The 23009-nt window shown below is 52.2% G+C and overlaps 1 protein-coding gene across 1 annotated transcript in view; it reads left to right on the plus strand.

Annotated features, from left to right (window-relative positions):
* The first annotated feature begins 9186 nt into the window (after positions 1-9186).
* Positions 9187-23009, plus strand: part of ZAN (zonadhesin) — a 68293-nt gene continuing 54470 nt past the window's right edge. Inside the window, 10 exon segments of the mRNA XM_039910881.1 lie at positions 9187-9272; positions 10814-10866; positions 11868-12014; positions 12954-13231; positions 13450-13534; positions 14601-14744; positions 18291-18455; positions 19604-19695; positions 20498-20576; positions 21714-21860. Of these exon segments, the coding sequence (XP_039766815.1) occupies positions 9187-9272; positions 10814-10866; positions 11868-12014; positions 12954-13231; positions 13450-13534; positions 14601-14744; positions 18291-18455; positions 19604-19695; positions 20498-20576; positions 21714-21860 (1276 nt within the window).

Here is a 23009-nt window from a genome sequence, read left to right on the forward strand (position 1 = left end):
GGGGACGGGCCGTCGTCCGGACAGAGGCCGGTGGGACGCGGCACGTGGACATTCGGGTGGGGGCCGGGGCCCCGCTCGGCGGCCTCCCGCCTGGACACGAGGCCCCAAGGCCGGCGTTCGCTCCTCCGAGGCGCCGGGGCGGACCTGCTCCGAGGCCGGGGGCGGGGAGGGCGGACCCTCTCGGGGTCGACGAGACGGCTGAGTGGAGCGGCCTCCCCCCGGCCTGACGGCGTCCGAGCTTTTTGTATTTCCCAACGTTACCTGCAAAAACCGAAACCGCTAAACCCGCGTCCCGGCTCTTCTGTGTTGGTGCGGCTGCCCCCGGCCCCCACCCTGCACCCATCTCCCCCAGACCCGCTCCCCTGGCCCGGGGCCAGGGCGGCGGGAGGAATCCCGGAGGCCGGGTTGGCGGAGGGGGGCCCTAGTACGTGCCGCCTGAGCCGGCCGGCCTGACCCCTTGACCCCGCCGGGCCCGAGGCCACCGTCTCGCCTGCCGGTGGTCGATACCTCGTCGCCACTCAAGGTTGTTTCCGGGGCAGCGGCCCGGACCAGAAGGGAGGCCTTTGAGAGCCGTGGGCTGGGAATTACCGGGCAAGACGGGGGCCCCCCGTCCCTCTCAACTCCCTCTCTCTGTCCCCCAGAGTCCTTTTCACCTCCTTCCAAGTCTCCCCTCCGCCAATCAATGGTATTTATTGAGCGCTCATTTTGCGCCGAGCACCCGGGAGAGTACGCTACACCAGAGTTGGTAGACGCCTTCCCTGCCCACCGTGAACTTGCAGGCCGGAGCTACAGTTCCCGGCTCCCGTCACCTCCCCCGTTTTTTTGGTATTTGTTAAGCACTTACTGTGTGCCGGGCACTGTACTAAGCACTGGGGTAGATCCAAGCTAGCCAGGTGGGACACAGTCACCGTCCCACATGGGGCTCGCAGTCTTAATCCCCAATCTCCTCCAACACAGAAAAAAGAACCCCAACAAGGAGCCGGCCCCCGCTCCTTTCCTCCCTGGTTCCCTCTGGTATTTATTAAGCGCTTACTATGTGCAGAGCACTGTTCTGAGCGCTGGGTAGATGCAGGATAATCAGGTTGTCCCACTTGAGGCTCCCAGTCTTCATCCCCATTTTACAGATGAGGTAACCGAGGCACCCAGAAGTGAAGTGACTTGCCCCCAGTCACACAGCTGACAGGTGGCAGAGCCGGGATTCGAACCCATGCCCTCTGACTCCCGAGCCCCGGCTCTTTCCACTGAGCCACGCTGCTTTCCACGCTCTGCAACCTTTCCTTGCCACTCTGCCCTTCTGCCGGCCACCTTCTCCCCCCAGCTGATTCCCTGAGAAACAGGGTGGCCTAGTGGCTAGAGCGCCGACCTGGGAGTCGGCGGGACCTCTTTGCGGGCAGGTAACGTGTCTACCTGCTTGTGTCCCACCTGCTTAGCTTGTAGCGTGGCTCAGTGGAAAGAGCCCGGGCTTTGGAGTCAGAGGTCATGGGTTCGAATCCCGGCTCTGCCACCGGGCAGCTGTGTGACTGTGGGCAAGTCACTTCACTTCTCTGGGCCTCAGTTCCCTCATCTGTAAAATGGGGATTAAGACCGTGAGCCCCACGTGGGACGACCTGATTCCCTTGTGTCTACCCCAGCGCTTAGAACAGTGCTCTGCACAAAGTAAGCGCTTAACAAATACCAACATTATTATTATTATTACCCCAGCACATAGTACAGGGCCAGGCCCGTAGTAATCGCTTAACAAATATTAGAATATGCATGATTATATTATATATATAATCATTCATTCTTTCAATCATATTTATTGAGCGCTTACCATGTGCAGAGCACTGTACTAAGCCCTTGGGAGAGCACGATAAAACAATAAACAGACACATTCCTTGCCCATAATGAATTTGAGGGCATATCTTTAGTTGCTGAGGCTCCACCCCAGCTTCAGCTGCTCAGGAAATTCTGTAGCTTGTCCTGGTTCTTCTTTCCTTCCTTGGGCCACAGTTTCCTCTCAGCAGAAGCTTCAGCCCGCTGAGGTTTGGATTCCCCAAGGATTGGTGCTCTCCCAAGCGCTCAGTACAGTGCTTAGCACACAGCGAACGCTCAATAAATACCGTTGAATGAATGAATGAACGGACGTGTTTTTCAGTAAGCGCTCGAGGGAGGACGGGGGGAAAGTCCTGGATGGGATTGGGGCGGGGAGAGGCGTTGGACGTCTCCCAACTCTCCTGAATTGTACTTTCCAAGCACTCAGTACAGAGCTCTGCACACAGTACGGGTTCAATTCATTCCACCGGATGAATTGAATGAATGAACTCTGTTATATTGCCCTCTCCCAAACGCTTAGTACAGTGCCCTGCACGCAGTAAGTGCTCAATAAATACTACTGATTGATTGGGGTTAAGGTGCGGACCACACTTTGAATTCCCCCTCTAGACGATGAGCTCGTCGGGGGCAGGGGATGTGTTTATTGTTCTATTGGACGCTACCAAACGCTTAGTACGGCGCTCTGCACATGGTAAGTGCTCAATAAATACCAGAAGCAGCGAGGCTTAGTGGAAAGAGCCCGGGTTTGGGAGTCAGAGGTCGTGGGTTCTGCCGCTTATCAGCTGCGTGACCTTGGGCAAGTCAATTCACTTCTCTGGGCCTCAGTGACCTCATCTGGCAAATGGGGATGAAGACCGTGAGCTCTACGTGGGGCGACCTGATTACCTTGTGTCTCCCCCAGCGCTTAGTACAGTGCTTGGCACAAAGTAAGTGCTTAACAAATATCAACATTATTATTATACTGGAGAAGCAGCGTGGCTCAGTGGAAAGAGCCCGGGCTTGGGAGTCAGAGGTCGTGGGTTCTAATCCCTGCTCCGGCATCTGTCTGCTGTGTGACCTTGGGCAAGTCACTTAACTTCTTTGTGCCTCAGTTACCTCATCTGTAAAAATGGGGATTAAAAAAAGAGCCCCACGTGGGACAATCTGATTACCCTGTATCTACCCCAGCGCTTAGAACAGTGCTCTGCACATAGTAAGCGCTTAACAAATACCATCATTATTATTATTAATTATTATTATCCCCCTCCCCTCGACAACGCTGCCCTCTGCCGGACCCAGGAGGAATTGCAGCACTTATTATGTGCCAAGCACTGCTCTAAGCACTGGGATTGATGATAACAATAATGTTGGTATTTATTAAGCGCTTACTATGTGCAGAGCACTGTTCTAAGCGCTGGGGGAGACACAGGGTCATCAGGTTGTCCCACATGAGGCTCACAGTCTTCATCCCCATTTTACAGATGAGGTCACTGAGGCAGAGAGAAGTGAAGTGACTTACCCACAGTCACACAGCTGACAGGTGGCAGAGCTGGGATTCGAACCCATGACCTCTGACTCCCAATCCCATGCTCTTTCCACTGAGCCACACTGCTCCAGCTAATCAGTTTGGACACAGTCTCTGCCCCACGTGGGGCTCACGGTCTCAATCCCCATTTGACAGATGAGGGAACTGAGGCCCAGAGAAGTGAAGTGACTTGCCCAAGGTCACACAGCAGGGAACTGAGGCTCAAAGAAATGAAGTGCCTTGCCCAAGGTCACACGCAGACAAGTAGAGGAACCAGGATTAGAACCCACGAGCTTCTGACTCCCAAGCCCGGGCTCGATCCACTACGCCATGCTGCTTCTCAATAATAATCATGGTTTTTTGTTGATCACTTATTATGTGCCAGGCCCTGTACTAAGCGCTGGAGTGGATACTAGCTAATCGGGTTGGACACAGTCCCTGTCCCACATAGGGCTCACAGTCTTCATTCCCATTTTGCAGATGAGGGAACCGAGGCACAGAGGAGTTACTTGCCCAAGGTCACACAGCAGACAAGTGGCAGAGTCAGGATTAGAACCCATGACCTTCTGACTCTCAGGTCCGGGGCTCTATCTGTATGTCACCCCCTCCCTCCCCCCACGGCCCTTCCCCCCGCCTCAGGCTCTGGTCCTGCTACCCAGACCCCCCCGCCTGCCCCCTGGCTCGTTTCCAATGCCAGATTCCCCTTTGGGTCCCGATTCTCCAACATCCTTTCCTCCCAGTGATAATAATAATGTTGGTATTTGTTAAGCTCTTACTACGTGCAAAGCAGTGTTCTAAGCACTGGGGAGGATACAAGGTGATCGGGCTGTCCCACGTGGGGCTCACGGTCTTAATTCCCATTTTACAGATGAGATAACCGAGGCCCAGAGAAGTCAAGTGACTTGCCCAAAGTCACACAGCTGACAAGCGGCGGAGCCGGGATTTGAACCCATGACCTCTGACTCCCCAGCCCCTGCTCTTTCCATGAAATCCAATCTCATGCTTCCTCTCCACAAGCCCTTAACAGGACCTCCACATCCCATCCGTTTCCCTGTCTTTATAATAATGATAATAATAATGACAGTATTTGTTGAGCGCTTACTACCTGCTAGGCACCGTACTGGTAACCATTTGTCTCCTTAGGACGGTCGTTTTTCTGGGCCTCGGTTTACCCGACCGTAAAATGAGGGCTTAACGCCTGGTCCCCTCCAACTTCAACTCTTAAACTCTAAACTGTGTCCAACCTGATTAACTTGTATCTGCCCCAGAGCTTAGAACTGTGCTTGGCACATAGTAAGTGCTTAACAAATATTAATTAATTCATATTATATTAATAATAGTCGCATTAGCAGCCGCAGTAAACAGCGTTAGTAGCATCAAACTGAGAAACGGTGTTGCCTAGTGGAAAGAGCGTGAGTATGGGCCTGGGAGTCAGAGGATCTGGGTTCTAATCCTGATTCCACCACTTGTCTGCTGTGTGACCTTAGGCAAGTCACCCAACTTCTGTGCCTCAGTTACCTCATCTGTGAAAACGGAGATTAAATCCTTTTCCCTCTGACTTAGACCGTGGGCTCCATGTGGGACGGGGACTGTGGCCACCCTGATTATCTTGGATCTACCCCAGCGCTTAGCAGAGCGCCCGGCACATAGAAAGTGCTTAACGAGTACTATTGGAATAAATCAAACAAATAAAAAGCTGTCTAGTGGGGGAGATGGATGTTAAAATAAATTTCAAGAAAGCGCTCGGAAGAGTGCACGACACTGAAGGACAAGGTCCTGGTTTATAAGGAGTTGGGCTTCTTTGTGATATTCGTTAAGCGCTTACTATGTGTCAAGCACCGTTCTAAGCACTGGCGTAGATACAAGTTAGGCTAAATACAGTCCCTGCCCCACTTGTGGCTCACAGTGTAAGTAGGAGGGAGAACAGGGATTGAATCCCCATTTCGCAGCTGAGGAAACGGAAGCCCGGAGAAAGGAAGTGACTTATCCAAGGCCACACGGCAGGCAAGTGGCGGAGCCAGCATTAGAACTCGGGTCCTCCGGCTCCAAGCCCGTGCTCTATCCGCTAGGCCATGCTGCTTCCCACTCTGACAGAGCCTCTGCCTCTCCCAGACCCCACAAACTGCCCATGTCGTTTGCCCCACTTAGGAGGAGGTCGGGGGGAAGTTATATTCATTCTTTCATTCATTCAATAGTATTTATTGAGTGCTTACTATGTGCAGAGCACTGTACTAAGCACTTGGAATGTACAAATCGGTAACAGATAGAGACAGTCCCTGCCCTTTGACGGGCTTACGGTCTAATCAGGGGAGACGGACAGACAAGAACAATAGCAATATATAGAATCAAGGGGATGAACATCTCATTAAAACAATAGCAAATAAATAGAATCAAGGTGATGTACATCTCATTAACAAAATAAATAGGGTAATGAAAATATACACAGTTGAGCGGACGAGTACAGTGCTGAGGGAAGGGAAGGGAGAGGGGGAGGAGCAGAGGGAAAGGGGGGAAAAGAGGGCTTAGCTGAGGAGAGGTGAAGGGGGGTTAGAGGGAGAGCAGAGGGAGCAGAGGGAAAAGGGGAGCTCGGTCTGGGAAGGCCTCTTGGAGGAGGTGAGCTTTAAGTAGGGTTTTGAAGAGGGGAAGAGAATCGGTTTGGCGGAGGTGAGGAGGGAGGGCATTCCGGGACCGCGGGAGGACGTGGCCCGGGGATCGACGGCGGGATGGGCGAGACCGGGGGACGGTGAGGAGGTGGGCGGCGGAGGAGCGGAGCGTGCGGGGTGGGCGGTGGAAAGAGAAGGGAGGAGAGGTAGGAGGGGCAAGGTGATGGAGAGCCTCGAAGCCTAGAGTGAGAAGTTTTTGTTTCGTATGGAGGTCGATGGGCAACCACTGGAGGTTTTTAAGAAGGGGAGTGACATGCCCAGAGTGTTTCTGCAGGAAGATGAGCCGGGCAGCAGAGTGAAGAATAGACTGGAGCAGGGAGAGAGAGGAGGAAGGGAGATCAGAGAGAAGGTAGACACAATAATCCAGCCGGGATATTATGAGAGCCTGTAGTAGTAAGATAGCCATTTGGGTGGAGAGGAAAGGGCAGATCTTAGCGATATTATGAAGGTGAGACCGGCAGGTTTTGGTGACGGATCGGATGTGTGGGGTGAACGAGAGAGCCGAGTCAAAGATGACACCGAGGTTGCGGGCCAGAGAGACGGGAAGGATGGTCGTACCATCCACGGTGATAGGGAAGTCAGGAAGAGGACAGGGCTTGGGAGGGAAGATGAGGAGCTCAGTTTTGGACATGTTGAGTTTTAGGTGGCGGGCAGACATCCAGGTAGAGACGTCTTGGAGGCAGGAGGAGATGTGAGCCTGAAGGGAGAGGGAGAGGACAGGGGCAGGGATGTAGATCTGTGTGTCATATGCATAGAGATGATAGTTGAAGCCGTGACAGCGGATGAGTTCACCGAGGGAGTGAGTGTAGATGGAGAACAGAAGAGGGCCAAGAACTGACCCTTGAGGAACCCCGACAGTTAGAGGATGGGAGGGGGAGGAGGAACCCGCAAAGGAGACCGAGAATGAAAGGCCAGAGAGATAAGAGGAGAACCGGGAGAGGACGGAGTCCGTGAAGCCAAGGTGAGATAAGGTGTAGAGGAGAAGGGGATGGTCAACAGTGTCAAAGGCAGCTGAGAGGTCAAGGAGGATTAAGATAGAGTAGGAGACACTGGATTTGGCAAGAAGGAGGTCGTGGGTGACCTTAGAGAGAGCAGTCTCGGTAGAGTGGAGGGGACGGAAGCCAGATTGGAGGGGGTCCAGGAGAGAATGGGAGTTAAGGAATTCTAGGCAGCGAGTGTAGATGACTCGTTCTAGGAGCTTGGAAAGGAAGGGTAGGAGGGAGATAGGGCAATAACTGGAAGTGGGGTCTAGAGAGGGATTTTTTAGGATGGGGGAGACATGGGCATGTTTGAAGGCATAGGGGAAGAAGCCATTGGAGAGTGAGCGGTTAAAGATAGAAGTTGAGGAAGGGAGAAGGGCAGGGGCGATGGTTTTTATAAGGTGAGCGGGAAAGGGGTCAAAGGCACAGGTGGAGGGGGTGGCACTTGCGAGGAGGGAGGAGATCTCCTCTGAGGATACTGCAGGGAAGGATGGGAAAGTAGGGGAGAGGGTTGGGGGGGGAGGCAAGAAGGGGAGGGGTGACTTTGGGGAGCCCAGACCTGATTGTGTTAATTTTCGTGATGAAGTAGGTGGCCAGATCATTGGGGGTGAGGGAAGGGGGAGGGGGAGGAACAGGGTGCTTAAGGAGAGAATTAAAGGTCCGGAACAATTGGCGGGGGCGACGGGCATGGGTGTCAATGAGGGAAGAAAAGAAGTTTTGCCTAGCGCAGGAGAGGGCAGAGTTAAGGCAGGAAAGGAAAAATTTCAAATGGATAAGGTGGGCTTGGTGTTTGGACCTTCGCCAGCAGCGCTCGGCAGCTCCAACATAGGAGCGAAGGAGGCGGAGAGAGGCGGTGACCCAGGGCTGTGGGTTAGTGGAGCGAGAGCCCGGAGGGAAAGGGGGGCGAGAAAGTTGAGATGAGTAGAGAGGGTGGAGTAGAGAGCGGTGACCTGGTCATCGAGAGTGGGAAGAGAGGAAGTTATATAAACTTCTTTCGCCGCTTAGTCCCCGACTTTGGCATGTCTCCCTCATTAACTGGAAAATAACTACCGGTCTCCTCCCCTGAGCTGGCATTCGTGGCAAAATCAGATTCTCTTCCTTGCAGGTCAAAGGTTGGGAATCTCAGGGTCATTTCCAATAGCAGGAGGGCAGGACCATGCGTCAGAGGCATCGATGAGCGGCTGGGAGTCGGTCAGTACGTATTTATTGAACGCTTCCTGTGTGCAGAGGACTGTACTCGGTGCTTGGGAGAGGACGATATAAAAAAAATAACCGACACTTTCCCTGCCCATGGCGAACTTACAGTCAAGAAGGGGAGAGAGACATGAGTAGAAATAAATAAATGGTGGATAGGGACATAAGTGGTGCGGGGCTGGGAGGGGGGATGAATAAAGGGAGCAAATCAAGGCCATGCAGAAGGGAGAGGGAGAAGAGGAGAGGAAGGCTTAGTCAGGGAAGGCTTCTTGGAGGAGGAGATGTGCCTTCAATAAGGCTTTGAAGGCAGGGAGAGTCATTGTCTGTCGGGTATGAGGAGGGAGGGCGTTCCAGGCCAGAGGCAGGACGTGGGCGAGAGGTCGGCGGTGAGACAGAGGAGATCGAGGTAGAGCGATAAGCTTGGCATTAGAGGGGCGAAGTGTGCGGGCTGGGTTGGAGTAAGAGAGTAGCGAGGAGAGGTAGGAGAGGGCAAGGGGCTTGAGGGCCGTGGGAATCCAGACCGCCCTACCTCCTGTCACCCCCGGCCCCCTCCCCCACCTCCGCCCCTCCCTCTGCTCAGTCCCGGAACCCAGGGCCTCTCCTAGAACTTAAAGCATCCCATCCCTCACCCCGCATCCCTGCATCCCGGCTTGGCACCTCCTAAGATGCCCCACCCACACACCAAGGTCCCAGATGGCCTCCTTGGCTAGCGCCCACGACCCCGGCCCCTGAGAGCCGGGTGGCGGAGCCCCAAAGTTGAGGTCGGGTGGGTGGGTTGTCTCGGGAGGTTGTCACATCAAGGGTGGGGTGCTCTGAGAAGAGCGGGAGGCAAATCTCTCCCAGAGGCTGAGGTGGGTTGAAGGTGGGGGTGCCCATAAACGGGCCCTTTGAGCCCTGGGCGGATGAAAGGAGACCGAGGGGGAGGCCAAAGGGTAGAGTGAGGATTTAAAAATCCTCACCGGGCTGCCTCCGCCTCTCCGATCGCCAGGGGCTTCCAAGAAGCGCTCTCCCTCTCCGGCCCCCCGCCCCCATGGCTGCCCCGGCCTGGGCCTTGCCCCTGCTGATGCTGTTACTGGGGCCTGCTGAGGGCCAGGGACATCAGCCCGCTCCTGTCCGGTGAGCTTGTGGGAGGGTGACGAGGAAGAGGCCAGGAACGGCTCAGCGGAGAGGGCGCCGGTTGGGGGGGGGGGCAGGCTGAGTTGGGGACGGATGGACAGAGGCCAGAGAGGATGTCTTGGACAGCGGGTGGACCGAGTAGGGGTCGGCTGGAATTTCTCGGGGGATTTATTTTATTTATTTCTATTAACGTCTGTCTCCCGCCTGTAGATTGTAAGCTCACTGTGGACAGGGGATATGTCCGTTTTATTGTCCTCTCCCGAGCACTTAGTACAGTGCTTTGCCCACAGTAAGCGCTCGATAAATATGACTGAATGAATGAATGGCACGAATGGAGTCCGGGACCTGCGGGGAAGGGGTGGGGGGAGAAAGGCCCACCTCCAACCCTGTGGACACAAGGAGTGCACGGGATTCCAGACACCGTCCTGGTTAATAATAATAATTTTGGTATCTGTTAAGCACTTACTACGTGCCAAGCACTGTTCTAAGCTCCGGGGCAAATGCAAGGTAATCAGGTTGTTCCACGTGGGGCTCACAGTCTTAATCCCCATTGTACAGATGAGGTCACTGAGGCACAGAGAAGTGAAGTGGCTGGCCCAAGGCCTCTCAGCAGACAAGTGGCGGACCCGGGATTAGAACCCACGTCCTCTGACTCTCAAGCCTGTGCTCTTTCCACTAAGCCTCACTGCTTCTCATCTCACGCCGCTTTTCATCATCCCTGGCTCAGAGAGAGCAGCGCATACTCGATTCAGCCATCCCCGAGAGAGGGGGCCCCGAGCTTCTGCTGCCCCAACTCCGTCCCCAAGACTGTCAGCCCCCCTGCCCTTCTGAGGGGACAGCTCTCACATCAGAGAGCAGGGTGGCCTAGGGGAAAGAGCCCGGGGCTGGGAGTTTGGAGACCTGGGTTCGAATCGCCGCTCGCCTTGCCCAGTGTGTGGCCTCGGGCAAATCACTTCTCTTTTACGTTTCTTTATCCTCATTCGTAAAATGGGGGTTCGGTCCCTGTTGTCCCTCCCACTTAGACTGGAAGCCCTTGTGGAATATGGATTGGGTCCAATCTGCTTATATTGTCCCTATTCTTGTGCTTGACCCGTAATAACCATTTAACAAATTCTTCTTCTGCTTCTCCTTCCTCCTTTCTTTTCTTCCACTTCTTCCTCTTTTTCCTTTTTCCTCCTCCTCCTTTTTCTTCTTCTCCTATTATTATTATAATTATTATTAATAAGAAGAAATCAGATCTTCTCTCCTCCTGGTTACATTTCTCAATTCTTGGCAATGTGAGGAACAGTCAGCAAAGTGGAAGGGAAGTGTTTCTGGGGGGCCTGTAGGTGTCAGGTCCTGGAGGGCAGGGATCGGGACTGTTAATTCCACTGTACTCTCCCAAGATTTTAGTACAGTGCTCTGCACCCAGAGGTGGAGCTCAATAAATCCCGCTGCATGGATTAGGCAGGGGGAGTTCCTAGGTGTGGTCTGAGCCTTTGATAATCTTGACTTCTCTCATTTTGACTTCTCTCCCCCCCCTCCGATCTCAATCCCCACAGGAGAGAGAAGCCCCTGGATGGGAGCGTCAGAATCCACCACTCGCTGGGCAGATGTAAGTTAAACCAGGGGCGTCTTCCCTGGCTCCACCCTCGTGACCCCCAGAGCCCCTCAATCTGCTCCTCTCCCTGCCCCCCCAGCAGTTATGTCCAGATCTGTCATATATTTATTGCTCTTAATATCTGTCTCCCCCTCTAGACTGTAAGCTCATTGTGGGCAGGGAATTATTGTTCTACTGGACTCTCCCAAGCACTCAGTGCGGTGTTCTGCACACAGTAAGTGCTCAATAAATACCATTGCCTGCCTGACTGACTGACTCTCCTCTGTTCCCCACAGCCCAACACCCCGCCAACCCTATTCCAATTAGAGGACCTAGTTATCCTGCATTTCGGCACTAATGCTTCTTTCCCTCCACCCTCTCCCGGAGCCAGATCTCCCCGCTCCCCCATCCATGATGGCGGTTTCCCCCCGGCCCCTATTCGGCTCTGGGCCTGTTGGCCCCCTGTGCCCAACCAAGCGCTGGAAGCAGGAAGCTGAAAGGGGTCCGGCTGCCATTTCGGATTTAGGTCCCAAGGGGGGAAATGAGACCAATCTGGGGCACTCTAGCTCCAAAGGCCTCCGGGGGGTCGGGGGGTGGGAGGGGGAGTCCGGGTCAACTGAGACCTCTCCGTTCAGGTCCCGGCTGTTTCCGGCCCTCAGAACCCACCGGAACCGTGACGTGGCCCTCTGAGATTTGTCAGCACCCCACTTGCCCACATCTAGGTCAGACCCTTGGATCTGATACCTGTGGGGGCAAGACCCCCACCCCGCCCTTGCCAATCCCCCCACACTCCAGGAAAACGCCAAGCTGATCCAGTTAGGACCCAAACTCAGGTTTGGAGAGAACCGACCTAGCCGATGGGCACAGGGAGGGAACTGGTCATCCCACAGTTTATCTGCTCACCAGGTCCACCTTGCCGGACAATGTCCTCACCCCTATCCCCCCGCCCCGTTTTCTTTGCTCTTTGACCCTCCATCACCCCGCTAATCCTTTATCATCTTTGTTCCCCTCCCCAGCCACGCTTGCGCAGTGCGATTTTGAGGATGACGCCGACCCCCTCTGTGGCTGGACCCAAATGCCCGGAGACGACGGGGATTGGACTCGGACTGACGGTCACACCCCTACCGAGAGCACTGGTCCCCCTGGGGGCTACCCCAACGGAGGTGAGAGACCAGTTTGGGTCCAGGGACCGGAGCTGGGGGGCTGGAGGACCTGGGCACTGGGGAGGATATTGGGGTTTTGGATGGGGACTAAGGAAGCAGTGGGCCGGGAGGTGTCTGTTATATTGTTCTATTGTACTCTCCCAAGCGCTGAGAATAGTCCTCTGCGCACCAGAAGAACTCAATAAATAGGACTGATTGATCGATTTAGTTTGGGCTCTAGGACGGGAATTGATTTGGGAGAAGACGCCAGAGGAGATGGAGGGAGGGAAAATGATGTGGTATCTCGGTGACTCTGCCCACTCTGCGCAATTTAGTTTAACGTCCGTCTCACCCGCTAGATTGTAAGCCCTGGGAGGACAGAGTTCATGTTTTCCTACTCTTTAGGAGTCCCCTGAGAGGTTGCACAGTAAGCACTCGGCAAGTACCAATCATTCAACGGCTTTATCAAGCGCCTACTATGTGCAGAGTCCTGCCCTAAATGGTTGGTAGAGGACCACTGATAGACTAATTGATCGACCCCCCCCCCGCCCTTTCAAAGTTTTATTGAAGACCCGCCTCCTCCCAGAGGCCTTCCCTGACTAAGCCTCCCTTTCCTCTCCTCCCACTCCCTCCCACATCACCCTGACTTACTCCCTTTATTTGTCCCCCCCAACCCCACCGCATTTACGTCGATATCCGTCATTTATTTCTATTAATGTCTGTCTCCACCTCTGAACTTTAAACTCACTGTGGGCAGGTGTCTTTTATATCGTTATATTGTCCTCTCCCAAGCGCTTAGTACCGTGTTCTGCACACAGTAAATGCTCAAAAAATACGATTGATTGACTGACTGGATCCCCTGGATTTTCACTCTGCCATCATGCTGTCCCCCGGAGCTAACGTCAGGAGGGCCAAGTGTCCTCACCTCCTTGTTTTCTCTCTCTTTCTCTCCATTCCCAGAGGGATATTACTTGCACATGGAAGCTGGAGAGTTCTCCAAAGGAGGGATGACTCAACTGCTAAGTCCCCCGCTCTCAGAGTCTGGCCCAGTGTGCGTGGAGTTTGCTTACCACATGTTTGGACTGCCTGATTCGTCCCAGGGTTTCCAGCTCAAGCTTCTCCTGAAGGGGCCCGGCAGCGGCCCCCCGACTCTTCTCTGGAACCGTACCGCCTCCCAGAGCCCCTCCTGGCTCCGGGCTGCCATCACGGTCACCCCCGCGTACCCCCGGCCTATGGAGGTGAGATTCACGGGCGTCCACGGATTCCCATCCAGATGCCTGTGGAAATGGGGGAGGGGGCAACTGGTCATCGGAGCTCGGTGGAGAGTGGAGGCTGGGGAGGGGGTGGGGGAAGGGCAGGCTGATTGGGTCTTCGAAGGGAGAGGTAGGTGAGGGGGAGATTGGAGATTTGGGGAGGGCAGGACGACTGACCTCTCCGCCCCCTTCCTTCTTTTTAGCTGATATTTGAGGCGGTGAGAGGAAATACCCCCTACTTGGATATCGCCCTGGACTCTGTGTCCATCCATTCCGGATCCTGTGAGGGTAAGTAATATTCCCCGATCTTTTTTTGCTATCCTTCTCCTGACCCCCGATTTCCCGGGATCCACTCATTCGGCTAATGATGATAATTGTGATATTTGTTTAACGCCGACAATGTGCTGAGCCCAGCCCGGGTGAATCGACTTTGATGCTTCGGCTTAGACCTCTCCATTCTGACTGGTCTCATGCGGCATGGCTCTAACCTTCATCAGTGTACGCAAACTCTCCTGGCATGATAAGGTGTCCATTCACAGATACGCACACCAGAGCGACTTTATGACAGAAGACGGGATGTTCTGAAGGGGGTGTGTCCACGGAGTCGCTACGGGTCGGAAGCGACTCCACGGCATTTTGAAGAGGAGGAATGTGCTGAGCGCTGGGATAGATTCGATACAATCGGATGAGTCACGGTCCCTACCCACGTGGGACTCCCAACCTCAGCGGGAGGGAACTGTATTCCCAAGAGTCCCTGCTTTATTATTATTAATAATGACCCAATGTTATTATAATATATAACATTATATAATACACAATATAATTGTATTGTATAATATTATTATATATAACAATAATAATGAAAAGAAGAAGAGTGGTACTTGTTAAGCGCTTACTCTGGCCTAGTACTGTTCTAAGCACAAGATAATTGGGTTGGACACAGTCCCTGTCCCACAGGGGGCTCACAGTCTTAGTCCCCATTTTACAGAGGAGGTGACTGGGGCCAGAGAAATGCAGTGACTTGTCCAAGGTCACACAGCAGGCATGTGGCAGAGCTGGGATTAGACCCCAGATCCTCTGACTCTCTGGCCCGTGCTCTTTCCACAAGGCCATGCTGCTCCTCACAGTTTCAATCTCGGCTAATGCCTCTTCCTGTTCCTCCCCGTCGACCCCAAATCGGCAGACCCCCTGAAGTAGGGGGACTCCGATTCATCACCATGGGACCGACCAAGCCCCTTCCCCAGAGCCAGTAGCATCGCAGGGCCTGGAAGATCACCCGGATGGACGGAGTAAGAGAGGTGATGCAGTCTAAGATGGGCAGCGCAGGAACTAATGAGCTTATTCCTTCCCTCAGCTTGTTCTTTCAGCTCCTGTGACTTCGACTCCCGTGGCGACCTGTGTGGCTGGAGCCGAATTTCCGAATCCCGGGACGCCAACTGGAACCAGCGGACGGGATCGGTGGCAGGGGGGCCTGCAGACGATTTCTCCAAACCCGGCAGTGAGTGACGCTGTCCACCCCACCCCAATACTCCCAACCAACATCTCGTTCGCCTCTCCCTTTACCTTCCTACTGGTGACTTACTCTACCTGTCTCCATTCATTCATTCAATCATATTTATTGAGTGCTTACTGTGTGCCGAGCACTGTACTAAATGCTTGGAAGAGTACAATGCAACAATAAACAGACACATTCCCTGTCCATAACGAGCTTACAGTCTCCTTCCCCCTTTTAGAGGGTAAGCATTTTGAGAGGAAGGACAGTACCTGTGTCTCCTTTTCTCCGCCACCCTACACTGAGAAACAGCATGGCATAATGGCTAGATCACGGGCCTGGGAGTCAGAAGGTCATGGGTTCTAATCCAGCCTCCGCCACTCTTCCGCTTTGTGGCCTTGGGCTAGTCACTTCGTTTCGCTGTTCCTTAGTTCCCTCATCTGTAAAATGGGGATTCAGACTGTGAGCCCCATGTGGGACAGGGACTGTGTTCGATCCAAATTGCTTATATCCACTCCAGCACTTAGCACATGGTAAACACTTAACAAATACCGCAATTATTATTATTATTATTACTACGACACAGCAGGGAGAGTCTCATCTGACCTGCAGCAACCACAAGCCTAATAGGGAGAGGGATTAAATCTCCCAATGGCTGCTGCTCTTCGTTGCCTTCTCCTGTCTTTCGGGGTCTTGGTACCTGTGGTCATTTCTCTTCTGGGTTAGTGTCCTCTTTCCCTTCATCCTCCCCATCTATCTCCATTCCCACCTGCTCTCTTCATCTCTATTTTCTTGTCACCACTCTCCTTTCTTTCAGTCTATCCCCTTTCCCACTCCAAACAAAGGTTTGTATTGAGCGCTTATGGCATGCAGAGCACTGTACTAACTGCTTGGGAGAGTACAATAAAGAGTTGTTAGACACATTCCCCGCCTACATCAAGCTTACAGTCTAGCCCTCTCTTCCCCCCACTCTTCTTTACCACCTCCCTTTTCTCCCCTTCTCTTCTCTCCTCACTTCCCTCACTTATTTTAGTCCCTATTTCTTCTCCTTCCCCTCCTTTTCCCTCTCCATCACACTGTTCTTCATTCTCTCTTTCTTGGCAGCGTGGCATAGTGGATAGAGCACGGGTCTGGGAGTCAGAAGTTCATGGGTTCTAATCCCGGCTCTGCCACTTGTCTGCTGAGTGACCTTCGGCAAGTCACTTCATTTCTCTGTGCCTCAATTTCCTCATCTGTAAAATGGAGATTGAGACTGTGAGCCCCACATTGGACAGGGAATCTGTCCAAGCCTGATTTGCTTGCCTCTACCCCCGTGCTTAGAACAGTACCTGGCACATAGTAAGCGCTTAACAAATACCATGGCTATTATTGTTCTTTCTCTCTCTACCATCTCCCTCACTTCCTCTTCTCCCACTCCTTTCTTCATCATCTAGATTTACTTCCTTTATTCACCCCCCTCCCTCAGTCCCACAAGCACTCCTGAACAGATCTCTAATTTATTTTTTCATATTAATGTCTGCCTCCCCTTCTAGACTGTAAGCTCTTTATAGGCAAGGAATGTGTCTACCAGTTCTGTTATATTGTTATATTGTATGCTCCCAAGCGCTCAGAACAGTGCTCTGCACACAGTAAGCACTCAATAAATACCAGCGATTGATTGATTCCCTGCCTTTTCCTCTCTGATCCCATTTACCCCTTGACTTTCCTCCCTTTTCATCCTCTAGGCTGTGAGCTCGTTGTAGGCAGGGGGTGTCACTATGTTGTTTTGTACTTTCCCAAGCGCTTAGTTCAGTGCTCTGCACACAGTAAGTGCTCAATAAATACGACTGAATGAATTTCCCTCTCTGTCTCCTCTCCTTTCTTCCTCTACCCTCCTTTTTTTCTCCTTTTCTCATTCATTTTCTCTCATCTCAACTATTCACCTTTTTCCTCGTCCTTCAAGTGCCAACGCCGAGAGACCGAGAAAACTCCTTCATCCCGGCCCCAAAACCCGCCTTCCCCCAGCCCGGTTCCGCTACGGAAACGCCCGGGCAAAAAGGACAACCTTCCCCTCCTCAGAGTCAGCTGTTCCTGAGGAGAAAAAAGGCTGAATTATAGGAGATTCATTCATTCAATCGTATTTACTGAGCGCTTACTGTGTGCAGAGCACTGTACTAAGCACTTGGAAAGTACAGAGGGTGTCCATCCCTATCCAACAACGGGCTCAGAGACTAGAAGGGAGAGACAGACAACAGAACAAAACAAGTAGACAGGCATCAATACCATCAAAATAAATAGAATTCTAGATAAAGACACATCCTTAATGAAGTAGAGTAATAAATATGTACAAATATACACAAGTGCTGTGGGGAGGGATGTGTCTTATCCCTATCTCCAGGAAGGCCTAGGGCATGGGAGCTCCCCGGTTCATTTTGGTGACGATCCCGCCCTAAAAGCAACCTTGACTAGGAGGAGGGTGATGACTGTTTTTATATGTGGTTGTTGGGGCGGCACCCCAGAGGCAGCCGCTTCCCCGGGGTTGAGGTTCGGGTGGACGGCCGTGACTCACAGGGGAGAGGGAGAGAGATGGCCGGATTTTTCTGTCATGGATTTCGGCTCCACCCTGGGATCAGCCACCTTTGAGGCTGGAAACGGCTCAGGTTCTACAAGGCCCTTTGAACTCCAACCCAGAGGCAGTTGGGTGTGAGGGGAGAGAATTGGCCGGGTTAGCTATGGCGGCTGGGGCTTCCCCCCGACCAGAGGCTTATAATAATAATAAAATGATGGTATTTGTTGAGCGCTTACTAGGCATCAAGCACTCTTCTAAGCTCTGGGGTCCACGCAAGGTCATCAGGGTGTCCCTCGTGGGGCTCACAGTCTTCATCTCCCATTTTACAGATGAGGTAACGGAGGCATAGAGAAATGAAGCGGCTTGCCCAAGGTCACACAGCAGATAAGTGGCGGAGTCAGGATTAGAACCCAGGTCCTCTGACTCCCACACCACGCTGCTTCTCTTTGGGAGCCTCTCTTATGGAAGCATAAAGCCCTCCAAAGAGTTGTATGCTGCTGCCTCAGTGGCCCCTATTATTTGTATTAATTTGTGGACCGCTTACAATCATAACAGAAGTAATAATTACAGTATTTGTTAAGCGCTTCCTATGTGCCAGGCACTGTACTAAACGCTAGGGTGGATACAAGCAAATCGGGTTAGACAGAGTCTGTATCTTCCCCAGTGCTTAGAACAGTGCTTGGCACATAGTAAGTGCCTAATAAATACCATTATTATTATTAATAATAAATAAGCACATATCCTGCTCACAATGAGCTTACAGCCTAGAGATGAGCTTACATTCAATCGATCAATCAGTGGTATTTATTGAGCGCTTACTATGTGCACGGCACTGTCCTGAACGGTTGGGAGAGTCCAACAAGATAATCAGTTGGACGCAGTCTAGACACATAATAAACACTTCACAGAGTATTCTTAGGAGTAGTGTAATAATAATAATCCCAGACACAGTCCCTGTCCCGCATGGGCCTCACCTGCCTCTCCGCTGTCCTTGTCTCCAACAGACGGCTACTACATGCTCCTGGACCCCAAGAATGCTTCACCTGGAGCAAAGGCCTACTTGATGAGCCCCCTGACCCAGACCGGCAGCTGTCTGAGTCTCTCTTTCCATTACTTCCTCCATGACCCCTCCCCTGGTGCCGTCCTGCAAGTCTACACCCTAGTCCCAGGTAAGTCTTATCTCGGGGTGCTACGTTCACATCATAATAATAATAATAATGATGATGGTATTTGTTAAGCTCTTATTCTGTGCCAGGCACCGTACTAGTCGCTGGGATGGATACAAGTAAATTGAGCCGGAGACAGTCCCTGTCCTACATGGGGCTCACAGTCTCCATCCCGTTTTACAGAGGAGGAAACTGAGGCACAGAGAAGTTAAGAGGCTTGCCCAAGACCACACAGCAGACAAGTGATGGAGTCACGACTAGAACCCAGTTCTGATTGATTAGATTTACTCAATCAACCTGTCAGTGGTATTTATCGAGTGCTTACTGTGTGCTGTCTTCTATACACCTTATTCGTTATTATTATTCATTATTATTATTATTATTATACGCCTGGGGACAGACGATATAATAACGTGGGTAGACCGATCCCTGTCCTTGGGGAGCTTCAAGTCTAACGGAGGAGACAAACATTCGCGTAAATTACAGTTAGGGGAAGGGGCAGAGTAGGGGGCTATGAACATTGGTTCTAATTCCGGATCCGCCACGTCTGTCGTGTGACCTTAGGCGAGTCACTTCACTACTCTGTACCTCAGTGACCTCATCTGTAAAATGGGGATTGAGACTGTGAGCCCCATGTGGGACGGGGGACTGTCCAACCCGATTTGCTTGGATCCACCCCGGTTCTTAGTACAGTGCCTGGCACACAGTAAGCACTTAACAAATGCCATCATCATCATTATTATTATTAAGCGTTGCGGGGCTGGGGGAAGGAGTACGAAAGCTCATACGCGGCTGCTTTTATTCAGTCAACCCTATCGATGGGATTTATTGAGCACTTACTGTTTGCAGAACACTGAAGCACTGGGAGAGTATATTCATTCGGTCATATTTATTGAGCGCTTACTGGGTACAGAGCACTTTATTGAGCGCTTTGGAAAGTCCGATCCAACAATAAACAGCGACATTCCCTGCCCACGGCGACTACAGCCCCTCGTTCTGATTTAGACCCGGTCCCCGCTCACAATTTCAGGGATGGGTTGAGGTGGGAGAGGGGAGACGGGTGAGTCGGGGGGAGCGCGGGCAGGGCCGAAGAGTTTCTTAAGACTCCTAATCCCTCGTTCTGACTGCGTCCTCCTTGTCTTCCGATGCAGGGGGTTCCTTGGGACCGACGCTCTTCTCGGGGCAGCCGGGTTCCGGCTGGCAGCCTGCTAACATCAGTTACACGGGCAGTGGAGAAGTCCAGGTATGAGGGGAGTGGGGTGTGTCCTCCTACGTCCAGGAGGGAACATGTGGGGGGCCGGAGGGTGAGAGGGCGGTACCTCTGGTTATCTGTAGATACAAACAAGATAGTGGCCAGATCCCAGGCCTGGGAGTCAGAAGGACCCGGGTTCTCATCCTGGCTCCGCCACTTGTCTGCTGTGTGACCCTGGACAAGTCCCTTCACTTCTCTGGGCCTCATTTACCTCATCTGTAAAAGCGAGATTCGCACCGTGAGCCCCATGTGGGACAGGGACCGTGTCCAACCTGACTGTCTGTATCTACCCCAGCGCGTAGTAGAGTGCCTGGCACATAGTAAGCGCTTGATAAATACCATTAAAAAAAAGAATAGAAAAAGAGTGCAAATAGAACACAGGCTGGAGAATCAGGCTACCAGGGTTTGAATCCCAGTGCCACCACTTGCCTGCTGGGAGACCTCGGGCAAGTGACTTACCTCCTCTGTGCCTCAGTCTCCCCATCTGAAAAATGGAGATGAAATACACCTTCCCCCTCCCCCTGTGACTGTGAGGCCCACGTAGGGCAGGACTGTGTTTGACCCGCTCATCTTGTGTCTATCCTACTGCTTAAAACAGTGGTTGTCGCATTGTAAGCGCTTAACCAACACCGAAATTAGTATTATTATTATTTTGAGAGGAGAGGAACAGGACTTTGGGACGGGAAGCCAAGGGGGTTGGTACTGCTGAGGGTTTGGGTCGGGGGAGGTATTTCTTCTTTGAGGAGAATAAGGAATCCATTCTCATCCCGTTTCCCCAATTTCTCTTTCTCAGTTTGTTATTCAAGGTGTGTTTGGCGAGACCCCTGGGCCAGCTGTGGCTGTGGACGCTGTGAGCATCACCCCCTGTGGAGGTGAGATTGGGAAGACCCAAAGTTCCCCTACTTGAGGATCGATCCGTCAATCAGTGGCATTTATTGAGCGCTTATTGTGCGCAGAGCACTGTACTAAGCGCTTGGGAAAGGATAATACAATAGAGTTGGTAGATGTGATTCCTGCACACAAGGAGCGTACGGTCTAGAATTAATTGGTATTAACTGTATTTGTTAAGCGCTTATTATGTGCCAGGCACTGTCCTACATGCTGGGGTGGAGACAAGCAAGTCGTGCTGGATACAGTCCCTGTCCCACGTGGGGCTCACGGCCTCCATCCCCCTTTTACAGATGAGAGAACTGAGGCACAGAGAATAATAATAATGTTGGTATTTGTTAGGCCCTTACTATGTGCAAGCACTGGGGTAGTTATAAGGTAATCAGGTTGACCCAGGTGGGGCATCCCCATTTTACAGATGAGGTCACTGAGGCACAGAGAAGTGAAGTGACTTGCCTAAGGTCACACAGGTGACAAGTGGCAGAGCCAGGAGTGGAACCCATGACCTACTGACTCCCGGGCCCGGGCTCTAACCACTAGGCCATGCTGCTTCTCACGTGCTGCTTCTACACGGGGAGATGGACATTAAAGTGACTGAGGGATGGGGGAGAGGTCGAGGGTGTGGGAGAGGGCTCCCACTAGCAAAGGAAGTGGGTAGCCAGATTCCCATCACTCCTTAAATTGGAAGCTCCTCGAAGGCAGGGATCGGATCTACTCACTCCCAGGCTTATGAGAAGCAGCGTGGAATAGCGGATAGAGCACAGACCTGAAAATCAGAAGGACCTGGGTTTTAATCCCGGCTCCGCCACTTGCTTGCTGCGTGGCCTTTGGGCAAGCCGCTTCGCTTCTCTGTGCCTCAGTTCCCTCATCTGAAAATGGGGGCTGTGAGCCCCAAGTGGGACAGGGACTGTGTCCAATCCGCTTGTCTCATATCTGTCCCAGGCCTTAGAACAGCGCCTGACCCATAGTAAGCGCTAGCAAATGCCATAATTATAATAATTATTATCATTATTTATAATAACAAATATTATTATTATTGGTACAGTGTTCTCTCCACCCTAAGCGCTCAGTCAAGCCCACTGATTGATTGATTAATCGGTCCTGCTTAGGTCCCCCCTCAGATATCTACCAGCAGTGTGACTTTGAGGACAACGCTCGGCCTTTCTGCGACTGGTCCCAGTCTTCGGGAGATAACGGAGACTGGATCCGGACCACCGGACCCACCCATTCTCCGGGCACCGGCCCGGAGGGAGGCTACCCCGACGGAGGTGAGACGGGTCCCCGGGCCACGGATGATCCGGGATGTCGAAGAGGTCCCTGAGCCCAGGGTTCCTTCGGTAGACTGTAAGCTCGTTGTGGGCAGGGAATGTGTTTATCGTTGGATTCTCCTCTCCCAAGCGCTTAGGATATTATTATTGTTATTATTAACGATTACAGTGGTATTTCTTAAGCGCTTAGTATGTGTCGAGCACTCTACTAAGAGCTATGATAGATCTATGATAATCAGGTTGGACCCAAGTCCCGGTCCCACACAAGGCTTCCAGTCCATATAGGAGGTGGAAACAGGTACGTAGTACTTTACCATTATTATTATTATTAATAATAATATGAGCATTGTAACTATCCCCAGGAATATCTGTTTCCTACCCTCTAGGTACTTTACCATTATTATTATTATTACTATTATTATTCCTTTATGGGCATCATAACCATCCCCAGGAATGTCTCTGCTTCCTACCTCTGGGCGAAAAGCTCTGGTCTGGGTTGAAATGCCAGATATCCATGTTCAATCTCAGGTTTTAACCGAGGAAAGGAGAGGGATCAATTCACATATCAATAGATAGCTGTATCTCAATCTAAATGATTACTAGATCAATCGATTCAGTACTTAATGGGAGGAGTAGATTCCTGATTGTCCGGGTGAGTTAATACTCAAGGAATGTGCTTCGGGCAGCACTAGTGTCCGTATCTTTATGCCCTAATTGCTTCGTCCTTCCGATCATTTATTTTAGTGTCTTGCCTCCTACGCTAGTCTGTAGAATCCTTGAGGGCAGGGATCGTGACTATTAACTCTAATGTGCTCTTTCAGTGTGCTTAGCGCAGCGCCCTGCAAAATCAATGCCGTCGATCGATTGAATGATAAGAGCAGATGTATCTCTGGGCAGCCTGAAGGAGGACGGGTGGGGCAGAGTGGATAGGAGCAATAAATCTGTCAGATAAGGACTAGCAGAAAGAATACGGGCCTGGGCGGCTGGAGAACTGACCTCTAATCCGGGCTCTGCCATGCCCCTGCTGTGTGACCTTGGGCAAGTCACATAACTTCTCTGGGCCTTGGGTTTCTCCTCCGTCAAATGGGGATGGAATATCCCGGGTTCCTCCCGCTTAGACATAGAGCCCCATTAGGGACTGGTCTTTTA

This window comes from Ornithorhynchus anatinus, chromosome X5, assembly GCF_004115215.2.
Source record: "Ornithorhynchus anatinus isolate Pmale09 chromosome X5, mOrnAna1.pri.v4, whole genome shotgun sequence".
In the NCBI taxonomy this organism is placed as follows: Eukaryota; Metazoa; Chordata; class Mammalia; order Monotremata; family Ornithorhynchidae; genus Ornithorhynchus; species Ornithorhynchus anatinus.